The following is an 18,094-nucleotide window of genomic DNA, read 5'->3' on the forward strand; positions in this document are numbered from 1 at the left end:
TCCTTCCTTCCTTCCTTCCTTCCTTCCCTCCTTCCCTCCTTCCTGCAGAAGTTGTGACCTAGCCAAATTTACCACTAATGCACGGGGAGGAGTCCATACACCTCTCAGTTAACAAAGCATTTTAGACCTAATTCCCAATTTTTCAAAACCTCCTCCCTATTTTCACCAACCTTTTTCTTCCAAGTGGCTTTGCAAATGCAAAGAGTTTTTCTTCTAAATTGCACTCTGAGCACCAGCTGCACCTAAAGTCTGAATTTCTAGTGTTATTGAATATTCTGACAACATGAGGAAAGACTTTACCTGAAGAAAACAGGTGGGATTCCAAATGGAAAAACACAAGATGATGTGATCATAAAACAATTCTCTCTGCTTTTGGGCAGAAAGAACACTTCTGGATTGTCTGCAAATTCACCAGCAATATTTTGTTGCTTGAAATAATAACTGCTGCTGAGCTGAGGGTGGATTGAGACTGATGTGACTATTTGCTTCATTCCAGAAATGAGGACGAAGACGACTGGCGTACCACAGGCACCCCAAAAGCAAGCACAGCCTCATGCACCTCACGTCCAGCCTTGCTATGGTCGAGGACAGAATGACAGTGGTGTGCCTGTAGCAGGAGGTGAGACGGCAGTTTGAGAATGATTCAGGTTTTTAAAGAGCTGGACATCAAAAGGGTTGGTTTAGGCCTCTTAGCAAACTATGGGCTTGTGTTGGGCCAATGGCTCACTTCTCTGAAGGTCTATCACTTTGTTACCTCTTCTGTGTTCTCCATGGTGTTCGTCAACTTGGTATTTCATCTCCTTGTTTCATAGAATCATAGAATGGCTTGGGTTGGAAGGGATCTTACAGATCACCCAGTTCCAACACCCTGCCATAAGCATGGTTTCCACCATCTAGACCAGGCTTCCCAGAGCCCCATCCTCCCAGCCATCACCTCAAATGGCTCAATCCCCACTGTTCATATCCCCATTGATTCCCTCTATCCCTGCCATAAACACCCCTCTCCCACACACCTTCCCCACGACTTGTCTTTTCATCTTCTGCTGATCAAACAAAACTTCTTCTGAGGTCACTGAGAAGCAGACAGCCTCTGGGCATGTAGTTGGCAGCATGAAGCGCCGGCTTCCCTCTCTGCAAGTGTGAAATGTTCCTGTAGTGGTTGTTTCGTGGTGGAGTTTTCTGGTCTCACCTGCCAGCCGTGCACATCTAAGGGGAGTTCGGATAACCCTGCTGAGCCACCCCTTTACTCTGGATGGGGAATTTCTTCTTCCCCGTCCTTCCACAAGTGTGTGGATTACATAAGAGGCAGGAAGAAGCGTGCTGGAGTTTTATCTCCTTTTAATTAGCATCCATCACAAAAACAAAGGGAGAGGGAGAAGGAGAGAGGAAATTCTGCAGTTTATGTGTTTTGATATTTGCTGTACTCCTCCAAAACACAGCATTCAGCTGTGTGCCTTAGGACACATATCTGCTATAAATTCATTTTTTATCTAATTTGTCTGAGATCTAAGCTTCCTGTGGAGGTCTGAGATCAAAGGATCTGATTCTGTCTGATGTTGGCTCTGACACATAATGCGTGCTGACTTAGTTCTGTCTATAAACTCGCAGTGGGAGGCTGCCATTCTCCCTTGGCACCTTTACATAGTGAACTTTCATTTTGGCTGGGGAGGCTGACAGGTACAACGTTGATTGGAGCCGTCATGTAAATAATTCATGGCAGCATTTTTTTGTCAGAAAAAGGCAATCCAGCCACTTAAAGTCTTTTAGGAATAGTTGCAAGACAAAAAGATTTCCCGATATGTTCAAATCTAAACAAGGATAACAATATCTTAAGTGAATTTAATACATATGACTTGGAAATGTCTAATGTTTGATTTGCCCTTATTTAAAGTGATGTTGGTTTTGGAGAGAGAGGAAATCAAAGCTACAGTCGTTTTGTTTACTTTCTGCTTTACAGAAAGTTCCCCCCGTAAGAGATCCCACATTTCTAATACAATGAAGTTTTCAGAATCTTAATTATTAATTGCCACAGGAAGTTTTGCAAGGCAGGGTTTTTCTGTTTGCTAGGTGCTTTGTGCAGTGCAAAGACCAAAGGAGGTGTGGGTCCTGGTGGTTGTCTCAGAACAAGCAGCTGAGGATGGAGATGAGGAAGAAAGCTGTAAGCATAGATTTGCAGTACTTCAGGGGAGAAGGGATCAAGGTATTACTGTGTCTGACCTTGGCATAATAACAAATCTCCTCAGCTTCACATAATGATCTCGGTCTTGAATTAAATAACTTTTGATTGACTAACGTATGGCTAACAGGAGGGCACCTGGAGGTGGAGGAGCATATTGCTCTTTCCTGTAGTCTATGCTGGTGGTTTGTCACCTTCATCACTGAAAAGTTTTACCTTACACTAGTTTGCATTTTGGAGCTTAATTTTAGTTTTAGGGCCTAACCTACGCCCAGTGTGAGAAGTAGTCAAAATCAGGTTGCTTTGAGCAACCTGGTCTAGTGGGAGTTGTCCCTGCCCACGGCAAGTGGGGTGGATTAGGTGATCATCAGATGTCCCCTCCAATGCAAACTGTTCCATGATTCCATGATTCCACAGTTCTATCATAGATTATCCCAAGTTGGAAGGGACCCATAAGGATCATTGAGTCCAGCTTCTGATTCTATGATTCTATGGTCCTATGATTCTTCGATTCACTCCTTGTATTGGATATCCCTGCCGTATGATGTGGATTTTTGTTTTGTTTTGTTTGTTTGTTTGCTCTCAGTGTAAATACTTGAGCACTGGATTCAGACTGTAGCCCTTTGAGTCCTGGCAGTTTGAACTGATTCCCTTGAATGCTGCGATTTATTTAGGTTTGATTTTGATGTCTCATTTGTGTTACTGCAAAAATAAAATGACTACCCCAACACTGTTCACTCCTCCTCTACCACCAAAAGGTACCATGAATCCTTTTGGTTACTGTACATTAGCACTAAATTCCTATTCCACCATTGCCCAGAAATCACTGTCATTTTCCTGAAGAGGGTCTCCCACTCAGCAGACATGATCCGCATTCCATGTTCCTAGGTTGCTCACATCAATTCCTCCTTCTTCCTTTCTACCAATTTGCCATTTTTTTCCTGCTGTGTTTAAATTCAGTTGGAATTAATTTTAATTTCAGTTCAAGTTACTGGTGGAAACACCGAATATCTTCCGTTTTATCTTAACTGTCTGGTACTGCAACATATCCCAACCTCTAAGGGTTATTTTCCATTGCTGTGTCCTATAAATCTCAAGGCAGTGTTTCAGCCTTGAAACTGCTCATATCCAGAAAGCTTTTAGCCTCCTCCAGTCATCCAAGCTTCTTTGATAAGTCCTATTTCCACAGCTGACAATGGCACCTTTGAAGATGAAGAGGGGAGGAACACATACCACAAAAAAACCACGAAGCTTTGATATGGGATCAACAACTTGTTTGTGTGTAGAGAGAAGAAAGTTGAAGCTGGTGTTGTATGTAATTTGTACTTTAATGAGCCAAAACCCTAATATTAAGACAACAGTGAGAAAGAAGGCTGCCATGCACAGAAACACGTGTGACTACTGAAAATTTACCAAGAACTTTCCAGTGGATTTCCAAAAGGCACAGCTGTGAAACTGAAAGCTGTGAGAACACAAGTTGAAAAAAAAAAGCAGCTCTCCTTAATGCCTTAGGCGAGTATGAACACGAAGAAATAGGGAAATTTTAGAGAACAAATTAAGACAGGAAAATGATGCCAGTCAAGAGAGATTCAGAACAAGGAACTGATAGAAAAGAGAGAAGGCTTGAAAAACCATAGGGCTAAAAACTGCAGACTGCTAAGGCTGAACTTCAGGGTCAGATTTGAAAAATAGAGAGTGGTAACTCAGAGGTTTCTGGGTTCCCTTGTTGATGAATGGACACAAACACCAGCACTGTCCACCAACACATGTAGTAGGTGCACCAGGGCTAGTTCTGGAATGGGAATGAGAAGGAAAGGTTTGGATCTGCTCTGGTTCCATCATATGTTTGTGAGGAAGGAGGAGGATTCCAAGAATTTAAATGAAGCGTCCAGGTGAAGCAGACTGCCAGTCTCTCACTGAAGTGGGAACACATGGTGTCAACTCAGAAGCCACCTGCTGTACTACTACAAATGTTTCAGTCTCTGCAGTTTGGTATCTGTTTGCGTTATTAGGATGTAGATATCTTGTATTTCCACATGAAAAAATGCATAGTGTGCATTTTGCTTTTCCTCCATTTTTTTTTTCCATGTTGCTTTGTAAATATCATTACAAGTTGCAGGCTCAGCCCTGCGTAGGATTTGAACGCTGGAGATGAAAAGTTCTCCGTTGTATTACAGCTTTATTCATAGAAGTTGGATGGATTGTATAGATGTGTAGTATTTTCAGTATTAGCAATACAAAAAATAGCTAATTAACGATCTGTATACATTTTATTACTGATCCTTTATTGTAACATTTGGTAATCATTAGAAAATGTTGCAGGAGGTGTTTGAGTGTCAGCAGGAACAAAGAGCTCTCCTGGTTGCTTTATGTTTCTTTGTGGGAGCAGCTGATGGTTATTGGGTTTGAAAACTTATTTTTGACAGAATGAAATTTGTGGCCACTTAAAATGATCGTTCCCCAAAATGACAGGTTTTCTTTTTTGTTGTTGTTTTGTTTTGTTTTTTAATAATGTCTTCAACACGCAGTAAAGGAACGGGAAGGTCAGGAGTAAGAAATGAGGGTTTAAGAATTATTGCGGAGCACAGACGTGTTTTGCTTTTGCAGGAAGGGAAGAAACCGGAGCAGTGAGACGTGTGACGGGACAAGGGAAGGAGCTGAGCCCACAGCCTTGTGAAGCCACTCCAGTGAGAAAGGCAAATGCCCTCCAGCGAAAGACAAGCAACAGAGATATCTTTTCTTCAGCCAGGAAGGGTGGCAATCACCAACAGCCGTGTGGAGGAACAGCCCCTGGGGACTCTTTGGAGCTTCAAGAGGCATTTGTCCCAGGGAGCTCTGCCCAGAAGGATGTCCCCCAGCCTCCTGATGGTTGTAACGAGGAAAGAGGGAATTTGGATGCGATGTGCAGGCCTCAGGAGGAGGTCAGAGAGCAGAATGCTATGGCAGCAGCAGCAGAGGGATAACAGAAGTCATGTCAGGCAGTGGAGCAATGACCAAGCAAGCTTTGACTTTCTTGCAGTCGATGTGTAGCTGCTTTGTTTTGTCTCTGTGGTTGGAGAAGTGCACGTACTAGCACAGAAAGCTGGGCTGTCGTGTTGTGCATGTGAAAATGAACCTGTGAAACTGCTCCACAGCCAACTGGGGGACTGTGGCCACGTCTAGGCTACTAATCATAGAATCTTAGAATCATTGAATCATAGAGTCATAGAATGGCTTGGGTTGGAAGGGACCTCAAAGCTCTCTTAGCTTCCGAAAAAAGTAGATATAGCCATGTAACTTGTTGAGAATAGTCCTTGGCTGCTGATAACCCTGAAACTCAATCTTTAAGGCTTGTTTGGAGGAGTGCTAGCTGGGTCTGGCCAAAGGCATTCAGGGATTACCAAGCAATTCAGCACTACAGATGAGGGAGTTTCCACACCCACAACCTCACGTTAATATGCTCACACTGATGTAGTCTTCGTAGTTAGAGCAATATTGATTGGAATGTGTACACATACATACACATACATGAGAATTTCTCTGTTTCTTCAGATCTTCCCTTTCAAAGAACTTCAGTATGTGCATAAATCTTTTCCTTTTTCTAAGGAAAGACAAATAAACAACTATTCAGCTTCAATTTCATTGTGACTTAAGTGCTTCCATGCTTCCCTAGTTAAACCTGTGCTTAAGAATATTTGCTTTGTTTTTGAAATCCAAGTGTCTTGCTGTGTTAACTCTCCACCATGTCATTGTTTTCTAACACCCTTAAATCACTGACTTGTTATGAACAGAACTGTTTATGAGTGATAACAATGATACTGATGTGCTTCAGCTGCTCAGAGGATTCCTCTGTGCTTTGCTTTACTGAGCTGGAAGATGAGAAACTTTATTATACCCTCTCTCTACCATAAACTTCTTGGTTACAATGTGCCCTGGTAGCACAAGAAAAAAATTATACTGCTCTGTAGGAAAAATACTTGTTTAGGAAGAAGGTGAGAAACCTTGATTTGAAAAACAAACCAGGCTTCAAACTGATAGAACTCAGATGCAGGTGCTGCTAGGTGAGCTACCCAGTTCTCTGGGGATGAAAGTCTTATTCTAGATCGTTAACCCAAAGGGAGCCCCAGTGTGTGCAAAAGTTCTCACTCCCTCTGTTGCACAAGGTGCAGTTGTAAAGTACATGCGCCTTGAGTCTGAGTTGAAGAGTGAAGCTATGGATGTGCCTGTTGCTTACAATGTGAACAGGATGCAGAAGGTTAATGAGAAAACAGATTGTGCCTTTGATGACATAGAAAATAGTCAGAATTCAGTTGTCAGACCCTACTGCCTATAGGTTCAGCCAGAATGGAATAGCTTCATTTATACTCATTACTGAGGATGCTCTTCATCCATACAAGCTCCTGAGCTGTGCTCTTTCTGGGACTTTTGTGGGTAAGAGTCAACTGGATCAGCCTGGATAGCAGCAGAGCAGTGCTTGATCCCTGATCCTTATCCTCTTTCAGTCCATCAGTGCAGGCACAGCCTTAAGGACTGGCACACGTGTATGATCCCACCCACACTTCCGACTAATAGAAGTGAATCCTGTACTCGAGGCACTGATCCTGTTGAAATCATGTCTCTGTTATATGAGATCTTTTTTATTTCACCGAGATTTCCTTTCTAGGATGAGTTGAGTTTGTCTCTAAGAGTATCTCCAATCTACCATGAGTAGTTCAGATCAAGACATACATGATGTGTTACATTGGTTAGATGAACCTGCCAGGTGTAGCTGGATGCAGGCCTGATATTAGTCATGAAAGAACAAATTATGCCTTCCCCTCTTGTCCTTCCTTCACAGTGTGAGAATTCAAGAAGGCCTGAGCTGAAAGGGTGCATGGTGTCTGTGCTGCTAGGAGAGAACCTCTGTTGCTCTTTCATTCTGATCAAAGAGGCAGTAATCGAACCAATAAAACTGCAAATAAGATCTGACTTGTCTGCCAACTTTTACTTCAGTCCCATCCAGACAACTCTCATTTTAATTGTATTTTGGGATCTTTTCGACCCATAAATGATTGTGAGTCTTACTGATGTCTCTGTGGGAAAAAAGCTGCTATATTAAACCAATGTCCTCCATATCAGATCATCACAGGTTGATTCATAAGTATTGGACTCTGCTATATTGAGTTTATAAGTATCATTTTCAGGTAAAATCAGAGGGATTCCAGGCTGAGCCAGGTTTCTGGCTGATTGTGCAGGAGCTTCTCTTGCTGAGGACTTTATATTCCATGCAGTATATCAGCCATTCTGACCTCTTCCATGGAGGAGGACCAGGAGTTCCTTCTAACATTTTCTGCAGAGTTCAAAATATGCTTTTATGTGTATCAAAATGTGCTTTTATGTGTTATGTGGTAGGTCCCTCATGGTTCACAGTCCTAATAAGATTCACCTTGCAGTGATGTCCAGGCTTGGTGGAATGATTTAAAGGCCCTTCCTTTCCTCCACAGCTGAAACCCAGCTTTAGCTTCACATGGTAGAAGGTCTTTCCCTCTCTGCAGAAATACAGTTCCTCCAGCACCTGAACCCCATGCTCCTTAGGTGGTTCTCTCCTGGTAGGTGATTCTGTCACATCCAAGCCGAGTAAAAGCAAATAACATATCATTAGAAATGTCTGAATGTATGCAAATAATATCCAGATAATATCGAATGTAAATGATATGCAAAAATTATACAGTGGAGCCTTCTTTGGGGGGAAAAATCAGACATATTGGAAACAGTTAAGGGCTTTGATTAATCCTTTAATTCATAATCCTAGCATTTATTGAAACTGTTTATGGAATAAGTAATGTCTTGCATGTCTAGACCTCTAATGGAGTAAGCAGGGGTAAATAACCTTTAATTGCAATATTGTTGACCTTGATTTCCCACACCACTGTGCATTAATTGAGTGAGTGGTGGAGCATGGGAAAGAAGTGGGGAAAAAGTGAAGAAAACGTGATGAGAATTCCATGTAAACACAAAGCGAGCCCTGAGTAAATAAGGAATTTAAACACTCATGTATGGGAAAGAAATCATCGTGGTAATCATGAAAGAAATATGATGTTAAATAGATGTAGTGCTTGAAGAGCATGGTTAAAAAGGAGGTTGTATCTTTTCTAAAAATAGCTGCTCTTAGACTAATAGCAAAAATACCTGGTTGAGATTGAATGCTGCTGCTCTGTGGCTGAGGCGGAAGCAGACTTATTTTGGAACTTTACCATCTGGACAGGCAAAGGCAAAACAGACTTACAGGGAACACATGGTTAGCTGCACAGACATAGCCAAGCTGCCCCAGCATCATAGAATCACAGAATCATTTGAGATGGAAGGGAACCTTAAAGGTCATCTGGTTCTACTCCCTGCAGTGAGCAGGGACACCCACAGCTCCATCAGTGCTCACAGCCCCATCCACCCTCACCTTGGCTGTCTGCAGGGATGGGGCACCACCGCCTCTCTGGGCAATGCCTCATTGCCCTTATTGTTAATGTAACATAATTGTAACGTCTTCCCTATGTATCCAGTCTAAATCTCTCCTCTTTTAGTTTGAAACCATTTCCCATGTCCTGTCACAACACATCCTGCTAAAGAGTCTGTCCCCTGCGCTGGACAAAGCAAAGAAAGATGCCAGGCATCTCGTGTCCCAAGCCAAAAGCTTTGTTTTACAATAGTTTCAATGCCAGCTTGACATGCAGCGTATCTGCATGCTCTCTTGCCATCAGTGCTTTTAGTGATTTTGCCCAAGACCCTTAGTCTTGATATCCTGGAGTTGTCCTTAATCCTAAGACTGGGCCAACAGTGGTTCCCACCTTTGCATGATAGATGTAAGTTTGAATGCCCAAATCCCCCTTGATATGAAGGCATTCTGAAAAACGTAGTGAAGGTGGAATAGGGTAGGGACATGGTGGAGGGAGGCAGATGACAAACCACAGTGTGACATGTGGGTTATCCGTGAGGGAACGGGGGAGCCTTGATGGACCTGAGAATATGAAAGACTTCTGGCCCAGCTGCAGGGGATTCAGATGAAAGGAGCTCCCTCTTTTAAGCTGTCATCGTCCATCTCCTGGGAGGACATGTGAAAAGACAGCAGGATTTTGTCTCAATCTCAGCTTTTCGAAGCAGACTAATGGCATGCTGTGGTGAAGACATATGCTCTAATGTGGCCTGCATGGAAGCAAACTGTGAGGGACACTACGCCCTTTGGCAGAACCTGCTAGAAGAAGACTGGTGAGGTATTGACCTCTGAGACCTGAACTCTTTCTTGACAGTCACGTTAAATGTCAGTGAAATTGGGAAAGTTTGGCTCTGCTGCAGCTAACAGTAAAAATTTCATTGAATTTGCTGAGTTTTGGGTTTCCACCCACTCTACGTGACTCCCTTTTCTGTAGTCCCATCATGTCCAATACTACTCAAAACTGTATTGTTTGTTATACATAAGAGTGCAGCTGAAAAGGTGCCTTATTTTTAGCCTAGCTCTTCAGGCTTTCCTGAATTCCTAGACAATGCTATGGTCAAAATTATTCTTCCCTTTTTTTTTTTTTTTCTTTTTCCCTTTTATGGAAATGGTATTTTTTCCTCTTATGTCTGAAGCAGAGGAGTGCATTACAGACAAATTTGCCTAAGGCTTTGGGCCAGAGTTGATGAGACTTCACGAAGATACAGGAACAGGCACATGGATAGAAAAAAGAAAGTCTGTGAAAAATTAAAATGACAAGGCTGGTTAGGGAGCGGAGATAACTGGTGATGTAGTGAAATTAATTACAGTCTGGGTTGAAGGAATTGTGTGCCTAAGACAAAATTAAAAAAAAAAAAAGAGAGAGAGAGAGAGAAACCAAATAACAGCAATGGGATTATAAACCCTTTCATCATCTCTATATGGTGTAACTCCCAATCTCTATTTATTATGGCAGATATTTCTATAACATGAGAGGTATCAATGGCAAGGAAAGGAGTTGAGTCTCCCCTCGGAAGGTGCTGATTCTGCAGCAAAAAAACCTTATTGAGAGTGGAATTACACAAACAACACATCCTCCCATGGACTAGGAACTGCAAAAGAAAACATTTGCTTTATCAGGAGTGCTGTGTGATGCAACATTCCAAGGGAAATCATAGAATCATGGAATATTTTGAGTTGGATGGGACCTGTATAATGGTAGGCACTCACTGATTATACAGATTCACAGAATTTTTCAGTTTAATTTTTTGCAACCATTTTGCATGTGCCAAGAGTTGAATTGATCCCAGCTTCGTAGAGACAGGAAGAGCCCAACCAAAGCGTGGAAGAAGTTGAGCGACCATTTGTTATAAAGACAAAACAGTAAAGAGACAATGGCAAGAGCCAGGTAGACTGCAGGATCGTTCCAACATTTCAGAACACACCAGTTCACTGGCAAATTGTCCTGGCGTGGTGAGTTCTCTGGTATGTAAAAGGAGTGAAATAAACCATTTAGTAATTGAGATTGAAACGTCTTTTGAAGGAGGGATGATTAGAGGGGTGTTTATGCTCTGTTTTTGTTTTCTTTATGTTTTTCACTTTTTTTCATATTCTTTTATTTTACATTATGACCAGCAGAGAAAGAGTAGGAAAGAAAAATAAAAAAGACACAACACTGCAAAATTGGTGGTATATAAAAATGCATAAATGCAGACACGCATTATATCTATATGCATACTATACATAAATATGCATATAAATATGCACATATATATATGCATATATATATAATTACTCAATTTGTCCTTAGCTTTATGCTCAAGGTGAAAAATTTGACAAACAGAGGTCACAACAAAATGGTGGATGGAGTGAAAGCAAAATTTGACTCTGTCTGATCTTCTGGTCCTTTCTCTTGACTTCCACTGTAGTCAGTAATTTTATCCTAATATGCTCCTATTGCATCCTGTCAGGTTTGTCTTAGATGTTTCAATTCAAAGCTGTTTTCTCACATTATAAGATAAATGAAAAATAGTTCGTATTGCTGATGAGCTTGACTTCGTTTGCAGTTATGAACAACGGCCATGACAGAAGATTGTGTATCAACTTCATAAACCTTAAAATTCAGTGTCGGATTTCCATGTGGGATCAGACCAGACACTCATGCTGAGGGCTGCTGGTGTTGCATACTTGGGCAGAAACATGACCAGTAAGGAAATATGTGAACATTCCTTGGATTTGACCTTAAGAATAGGCTTCTGGTACAGATGGTTGCTCCAAGTGGCGTTTTGGATGGACCCATTTTCCCTGAATGTTTTCTGAAAGTGTAGCATTGAATTATTCATGTCCTACGTGTTAAGAAGAAATTACTCTGGCTTTTATTTTAAATGTACTGCCGTGTATTTCCCAAGTTCTGTTGCATGAATAATGGGGAGCAACGCTCATCCATCTTGCTTTTCAAAATGCCCAGCCTATTCCTTCAAGTCAGAGTGCCGTGGGATGGAGGGAACAGATAAGGGGTTCCCCACAGGAGCAGAAAAGGAGAATATATACTCAGTCCTCCTGAAGAAGTGCTCTCTGCCTCTGGATTTGCACAGTTAATCCCTATGCACATAGGGGCATTGGTCAGAGAAACGAGCTAGGTGTGAGCGGAGCGTGGAGCATGCGCCGAAACGCTCTGCTGGGGTGGGTGTGGGTTACCCCATTCATTTCCCTGTAGGTCACTCGTCCGTCCCCAGGGATGGGTGAGGTGTGGTTGAATTAATTCGTACCTTCACTCCTGCTGCACCTCTGCCTTGCAAAGTACATTAAAGATGAAGCCGGTGCCCATGACATGCCAAGTCTCGCCGCCATCAAAGGGAACACTGCTAAAAATAACCCACCCCTCCTCTCCCCCCACTCCCTTGACTGTCTCTCCGTGTCTAGGTGCTGACAAAAGTTATTTGTCGTATTCCCTTCATTCGGTGAGTGACAGGAGACTGGTGTCAAGTGAGAAAATGAAATGTAAATTTTATTAAACACCTTCTCATCTCTGTGTATCAATCCAGATTCCAGCCTAACACAGCAAATCAAATCCTGTCTTCGCCAGGCCTGAGGGCACACAAAGAATCATTTCTCCTTAATACCATTCCCTCCTAGTAAAATATTTTTCTGTTTAGTAAATGAAAATTTAAAATGCAAACCCTATTTTAATCCCTGGGAAAAGATGTGCGTTGCAGGGAGAAAGATGCTGTATTTCATTCTGTTATGCCTCGTGCTTTCTTCTTGTTTTCAGACCCAGCGATGATGATGAGCTGAAGCATAAATTGTGACTCCGATTTCAGGCTTGCCCATTGGGGATCTTTATCTTCGTGTCCACCACTGGGCTTAGCAGCACGTCCAAAGATGGTACAGCACCCACTTGTTTAATCTGAAATGGTATGGTAGATTATGTGATGAACTGAAGACTGAAACAGTATTCCCAAATGAACAGGATTAGAAGTTCTTCACTGCAGGTCCTAATGCCTCTGTTTCTCTAAGAATGAGAGTCGTGGTCTGTGATATGAGGTTAAATTTTCACTGAAGGAAGCTTTTAATTCCAGTCTTCATTCTGATGAGCAAAATCGAGGTTGATTTGACTTCTTTAGTAGCCACCAACTGAATGTAAATATATATTTTTTTTTCAGTTGGTGACAGTATGGAAGCATCTATATCTATTTAATCAAGCTGTGTAGAGGTGGAAATTAGGATGGAGAAAATACATATGTGAGAGAAAGCCTGGACACATGACACATTCCCCTCCTCTGCCTTTGCCTTCAGGAGGTGACACTGCAGAACAGTTTCATCAAAGTCACTGGTTAACTGGTGCTTTGTCTGCGTGTGTGGTGGTGGAAGCGCTGGATCACTGCTCTCCGAGGCACTCGGTGAAGGAGCAAAGCCAAGACCTAATTTTCATCTGAACTCCACGCTGCTAATTATTACTAGTTAAGTGTCTATTCTAATCTTGTTCTCCCTCACGTATAGTTAATAGAGACAGATATGCTCTCCAGAGGGTACTTCACTTCACTTCCCATACACAGCCGTCGCAGGATGGGCCGAATCACCCTCTGGAAGTGGTTGTCTCTCTGCGGGGGTTACATGAATAGCTGAGATGAGATGCTGGCATCTCGCCTTGTCAAGCAGGCATTTCAGCTGGATCTGGTTGTGGGCTTCCTAGAGCACATGGGGTCCTCACTAAGCAGCTTCTAACACATCGTAAGGTCATTTTTTGATGGGAAAAAGGACTGTGGAGTGTGTGCACAAATACAGGATGAGTAAATGTTAACTAGTAAGTCAGTCATTGGTCTTGGTTTGCAGGTCCAAGAGTTGCCCACAACGCATCTGTTCAAGGAGGCTGAGGGTCCATGCAGTGGAGAAAATGGTAATAATTCTAAATTGAGGAAAAATTGTATTGCTGTATTCTTTTTTAAATTCAAGATCTTCCTTCAAAGGGAAATAGTTGGCTCCTGCCAGCCCTAATCACTGTTTTTCCAGCCTCTCTTGAAGGAGAAGCTGTGCTCTGGTCCGTGAATCAGGGACAGAATGCATGAAGCAGGGAAGAGTTAAGTAATACACCAAAGCTTGCAGCAGGAACAAGTGGGAAAAAAAATCATTAAAAGAACCCGTTTCCTTTGGCTATCTGTCCTCGGACAAATTCACTGCACCATTTTTGTTATCTGAGCCTGTTTTGGAGAGGAAAACTGTCCTCAGCTCAAGCCTGCATCCCGCCACCAATTCCCCTCTGAAACCTCAGGCCACTCATTTAAAGTCTCTGCCCCTCAGCTCCTCATGAGCAAAATGAGAATGCTAATACAGCTTCTCCATGCCACTGTCCGCTCTGCCCACTCAGGCTGCAGGGTCCTCTGCACCGATGCTGTTGCTAAATAATTATTTTCCAAGCGCTGTTGAATCCTGGCATCCCAATTGCCACTGAACCCACCCTTGAAATAAAATAGTAAGAATAGCGATTTTAATCATAATAGAAATATAGAAATAGAAATAATAAATATACCTGAACTGGTCTTACTTGCAAGGTGCTGAGGGTTAAAGGAGGAAAAAGTGCAGTCTGTGCAGCAGAGCTGTCATGTCACACAAAGTGTCAGCTTCGCTAATATCACCAATCCCGCCTCTGCCTCACCAACTTAAATTCTCCCATGCCTCAAGGTAGGCAGCTGTTGGGACTCGGTGCTCCAGATACATCCACACCGGAGATCAGTCATTTCACACTGCCAGTGGGCTTCTTTACTATTCTAATACAGAACCGATTGCACACTATGACTAATAATGTTGGCGGTATGAAAGAATTATTTATATAGAGACTGAGAAAGGCCTCCTTGGATTTCTAGACAGGACAGTCTTGATTTGGAGAGAGCAAAGCATAAAATAACTTTATGGCCATTTCAGACTGCAGTCGGCTCCAGGAGAAGAATTGACAATTGGTGCTTGAATTCGGAGCTGCACGTGTTTACAGTGTGGCAAACCTTCTTCCTTCATAGAGAGAAATCCCCCGTCCTCAGCTAGAGAGGTACAACTGTCAACATACACATATGGAAAATAGATTCTGTCAAATTATATTGGTAGGGTATTTTTTTCTGCTGAGGTTACGTGCTCACTTAATATAGATAACACTATTGAAACAACAGGAAACTGTGGGACGTTTGACTTAGGACACGATGATGCTTTATATTACAAACCTAGACGGATAGTGGATGGTGGATGAAAAATAGGCTGACAGACTAAAAATATGTTTACAGAATCGTAGAACCATAGATCCGTTAAGGTTGGAAAAGACCACTGAGATCATCCAGTCCAATCCCAACCCAACCCCACCATGCCCACTGACCACGTCCCTCTGTGCCACATCTTGAATCCCTCTAGGGATGGTGACTCCATCACCTCCCTGGGCAACCTGTCCCAAAAGTCACTGCTGAGCTGCCTCTGTTTCTAGTCTGGTCGCATAAGGATCAGTTTTTGTCCAGATGATATTTTAGTGATGTTTCACCTATAAACCCAAAAGCAATCTAAAAGCTGATAATCAGCCAAATGGCTAATGAGACAGAGATTCAGGGAATGACAAAACAAAACAAAACAAACAAAGAGGACAGGAAAAAAGTGATTTTAATCCACTGATCATGTTTCTATTATGAGATGTAATACAGCGAGTTCTTCCAACCCAAGCCATTCTATGATTCTCTGATTGATTCTGTGAATCTAAGAAATGGTAAGTAATGGGTGTAACAGCAGCCAGCTATATCTCTTTTGGTTTGATTTCAGAGAACATCCAAGCCCATGGTTCATTCTTTGGACTTCCAGGTTTAGATAAGCTTTAAAGGATAAATATGTTAATTTTCAGCTTGTGTTTGTGCTGAAAATCAGGAAGCTTTGGCTGCAACAAAGCTCCCTTCCAAAGCCATTTCATTGAAGAAACAGAATAGTTTGAGTTGGAAGGGACCCTTCAAGGCCATCTGGTTCCACCCCCTGCAATGAGCAGGGACACCCACAGCTCCATCAGTGCTCAGAGCCCCATCCAGCCTGACCTTGGGTGTCTGTGGAGAGCCAACAGTGGTGGACCTACATACTGTGAGGCAAAGAACAGTTAATTAAATCTATACATGCAACTTTGCATACCTTATACTTTTGTAAAGTTTATAAGCACTGTGTATTCTGCATTGAACATTTGCAAGGGGCAGACTGGAAAACCTGAGCTCAGGTATATGCTCACTTTCCAGATGATCTCTGACCCTTCTGTGATTTAGTAGACAAGTCAAAAATTGAGAAGAAATTCAATGGCTTAATGCAAGTGAGTCTTTCCAATATATACATCATATATGATGCATATAAGTCACATTAAAATTGCTTAATAAAGTAAATAAAAAGTTAATAAAATACACCAGTTATTGCAGATTAGAGTCATATTCTTGAATTATACATACTGCAGAGGCTACATCAGTGCTACTCTGATCTTAACCACCATGGAAGTTTCAGAGAGAACAGAAAACTAAGACTATCCTTCAAAAGCACTGCACATACACTCCCCACACCTCTGAGGAACAGTGAGGCAAATATCCTTCATCTTCAGGTTTATTTATTGGTTTATAATATTCCTGGGTTGCATAATAGAGAGATGTCTACCAATGCTCTAGAGAAAGCACTGTTTCTTATGAATTTTATACACATAATTTCCTTTGGGAAGTGCTAAGTATGATACCTTCTGAAGGACTCTGTGGAAAATTCATGTAAATAAGGCAAAATGGATTCATGGCTCCAGCCTGCAGTCATCTTGTGAACACCATTTTGAGAAATGAAAGCTCTGAGGGCTCAGAACGTGGACATTTTCTTTACACACAATAGGCCATGGTACATTACAAAGGCCTGCTGGTTCCCATTCGTAAGATGACGGATCAAGATATTCACAGCGATCATTTTGCCTTTCTGTCACCACACAGAAGAAATCCTTTGCACCTTGCAATGGTTCAGCCCATACTAACAAGACCCCCTGCCCAAGAAGACCATCATGCTAAGGACTGCATTCTGTATGCCTCCCTGTGCTTATTCTTCAGGACAGGGCTTTGTGCCATTTGTTGTATGGTTACACTGACTCCCCCAGTGATGCTCCTTCAACTTGAGTTTCCAGATATAAACAAAGTTTTGCACCATGGCTTCAAGTGAGTAGTGCAAGTGGAGATGATGGGCATCGGTTTACTTATAGGCATACAAAAAGAAGGCAGAAAAGAAAATAGCAGTCTTGGCTCCCAGAGAGTTGACTGGAAGTTTGGTCTTTCTGCCGAAAACTTACATCTTCCAGTAGAGAAAGTTTTGCAGTGCTATGTATATTTCCTTTCTGGTTTTCCTCTGAAATCCAGAACTATTAATACAGATACACATTTGCTTTCTTTCTTTTCTTTTCTTTTTTTTTTTGGAAAATCGTATGTCTCAGGCAGTCAATGCCGGTCTATATACCTAAGTTTTTTTGAGTACCTTGACTAAAGTTGTCTGTTTTCCAACAGTTCGCAGACAAATGATTTCCCTCCATGTTAAATAGTTTTTCATCCAATCGGAAATTTATCGTTTCAATTCTTCCCAAAACAAGTAAACAAACAACTTGGAATCTGAAACATTTCTTTATATCTGGCCTTTTCTTTTTACGTAAGGTACTTGATTAGAATGAAGGACATCATGGCAGAATATTACTACTGCTGAGAAAAGAAGTAGGACTGACCCAGGCTGTATGGGGCTGTGAGCAACCTGGTCTAGGGGGAGGTGTCCCTGCATACAGCAGGGGGTGGAACTGGATGATCTTAAAGGTCCCTTCCAATCCAAGCCATTCTATGATTCTATGATCCTTCAAGGACCTATTCTGTCTGTAAAGCTGCTGCACAGTGTTAAACTCAGGGAATGACTCAGGAAGGAAATCTGGCAAATACAGCAAGGAGGTGGGCAGGGGAAACCAGGGACTATATATTGCCTGGGACATGCTCTCTTGGCTTGAAAGGTGGGGATGTCTTTTATGAAAGGAAATGGGAGCTGTGGTTTTTGGTAGGACCCTTCCCATTAATATCCGTCTTATCAGACCTCCGAATCTTCAGTATAACAGACAACTGAGATGGAATCCATCGGACAAAATATCTTCTCACAGCTTAAAATCCTGTTCCCAAGATGCTGCCTGGAGACCAACAAAATGGAGAAAAGTAAAATAGAATAATACAGAAATTCATATTCAGGACAAAGAAGGGAATCCTCAGAGGCGGTAGGAGGCACAGAGGAACTCTTCTGATTTACACTAGCTGAGCATCTGATGCCAAATATCATTAATGAAGTCACCAAGCCAAATAATGCACCCATCCTATTCCCTTATAATCATTCCAATGCCCCTTACAGCTGTTTCCAACTGTGTCTCTGATCTCCTTGCTAAGACATTTAAATCTCCTGTTTCATTTGCATGGTTATCCAGTGAAATAGCTCCTAGTGTTTCTTTTCTT

General features: G+C 42.1%; 1 protein-coding gene across 1 annotated transcript in view; it reads left to right on the plus strand.

Annotated features, from left to right (window-relative positions):
* PKHD1 (PKHD1, fibrocystin/polyductin) overlaps positions 1-5,792 on the plus strand; it is a 252,324-nt gene extending 246,532 nt beyond the window's left edge. The window contains exons 66-67 of the mRNA XM_021392027.1: positions 497-619; positions 4,784-5,792. Of these exons, the coding sequence (XP_021247702.1) occupies positions 497-619; positions 4,784-5,139 (479 nt within the window). The 3' untranslated portion in view covers positions 5,140-5,792. The remainder of the gene's footprint in view (positions 1-496; positions 620-4,783) is intronic.

This window comes from Numida meleagris, chromosome 3, assembly GCF_002078875.1.
Source record: "Numida meleagris isolate 19003 breed g44 Domestic line chromosome 3, NumMel1.0, whole genome shotgun sequence".
Lineage (NCBI taxonomy): Eukaryota > Metazoa > Chordata > Aves > Galliformes > Numididae > Numida > Numida meleagris.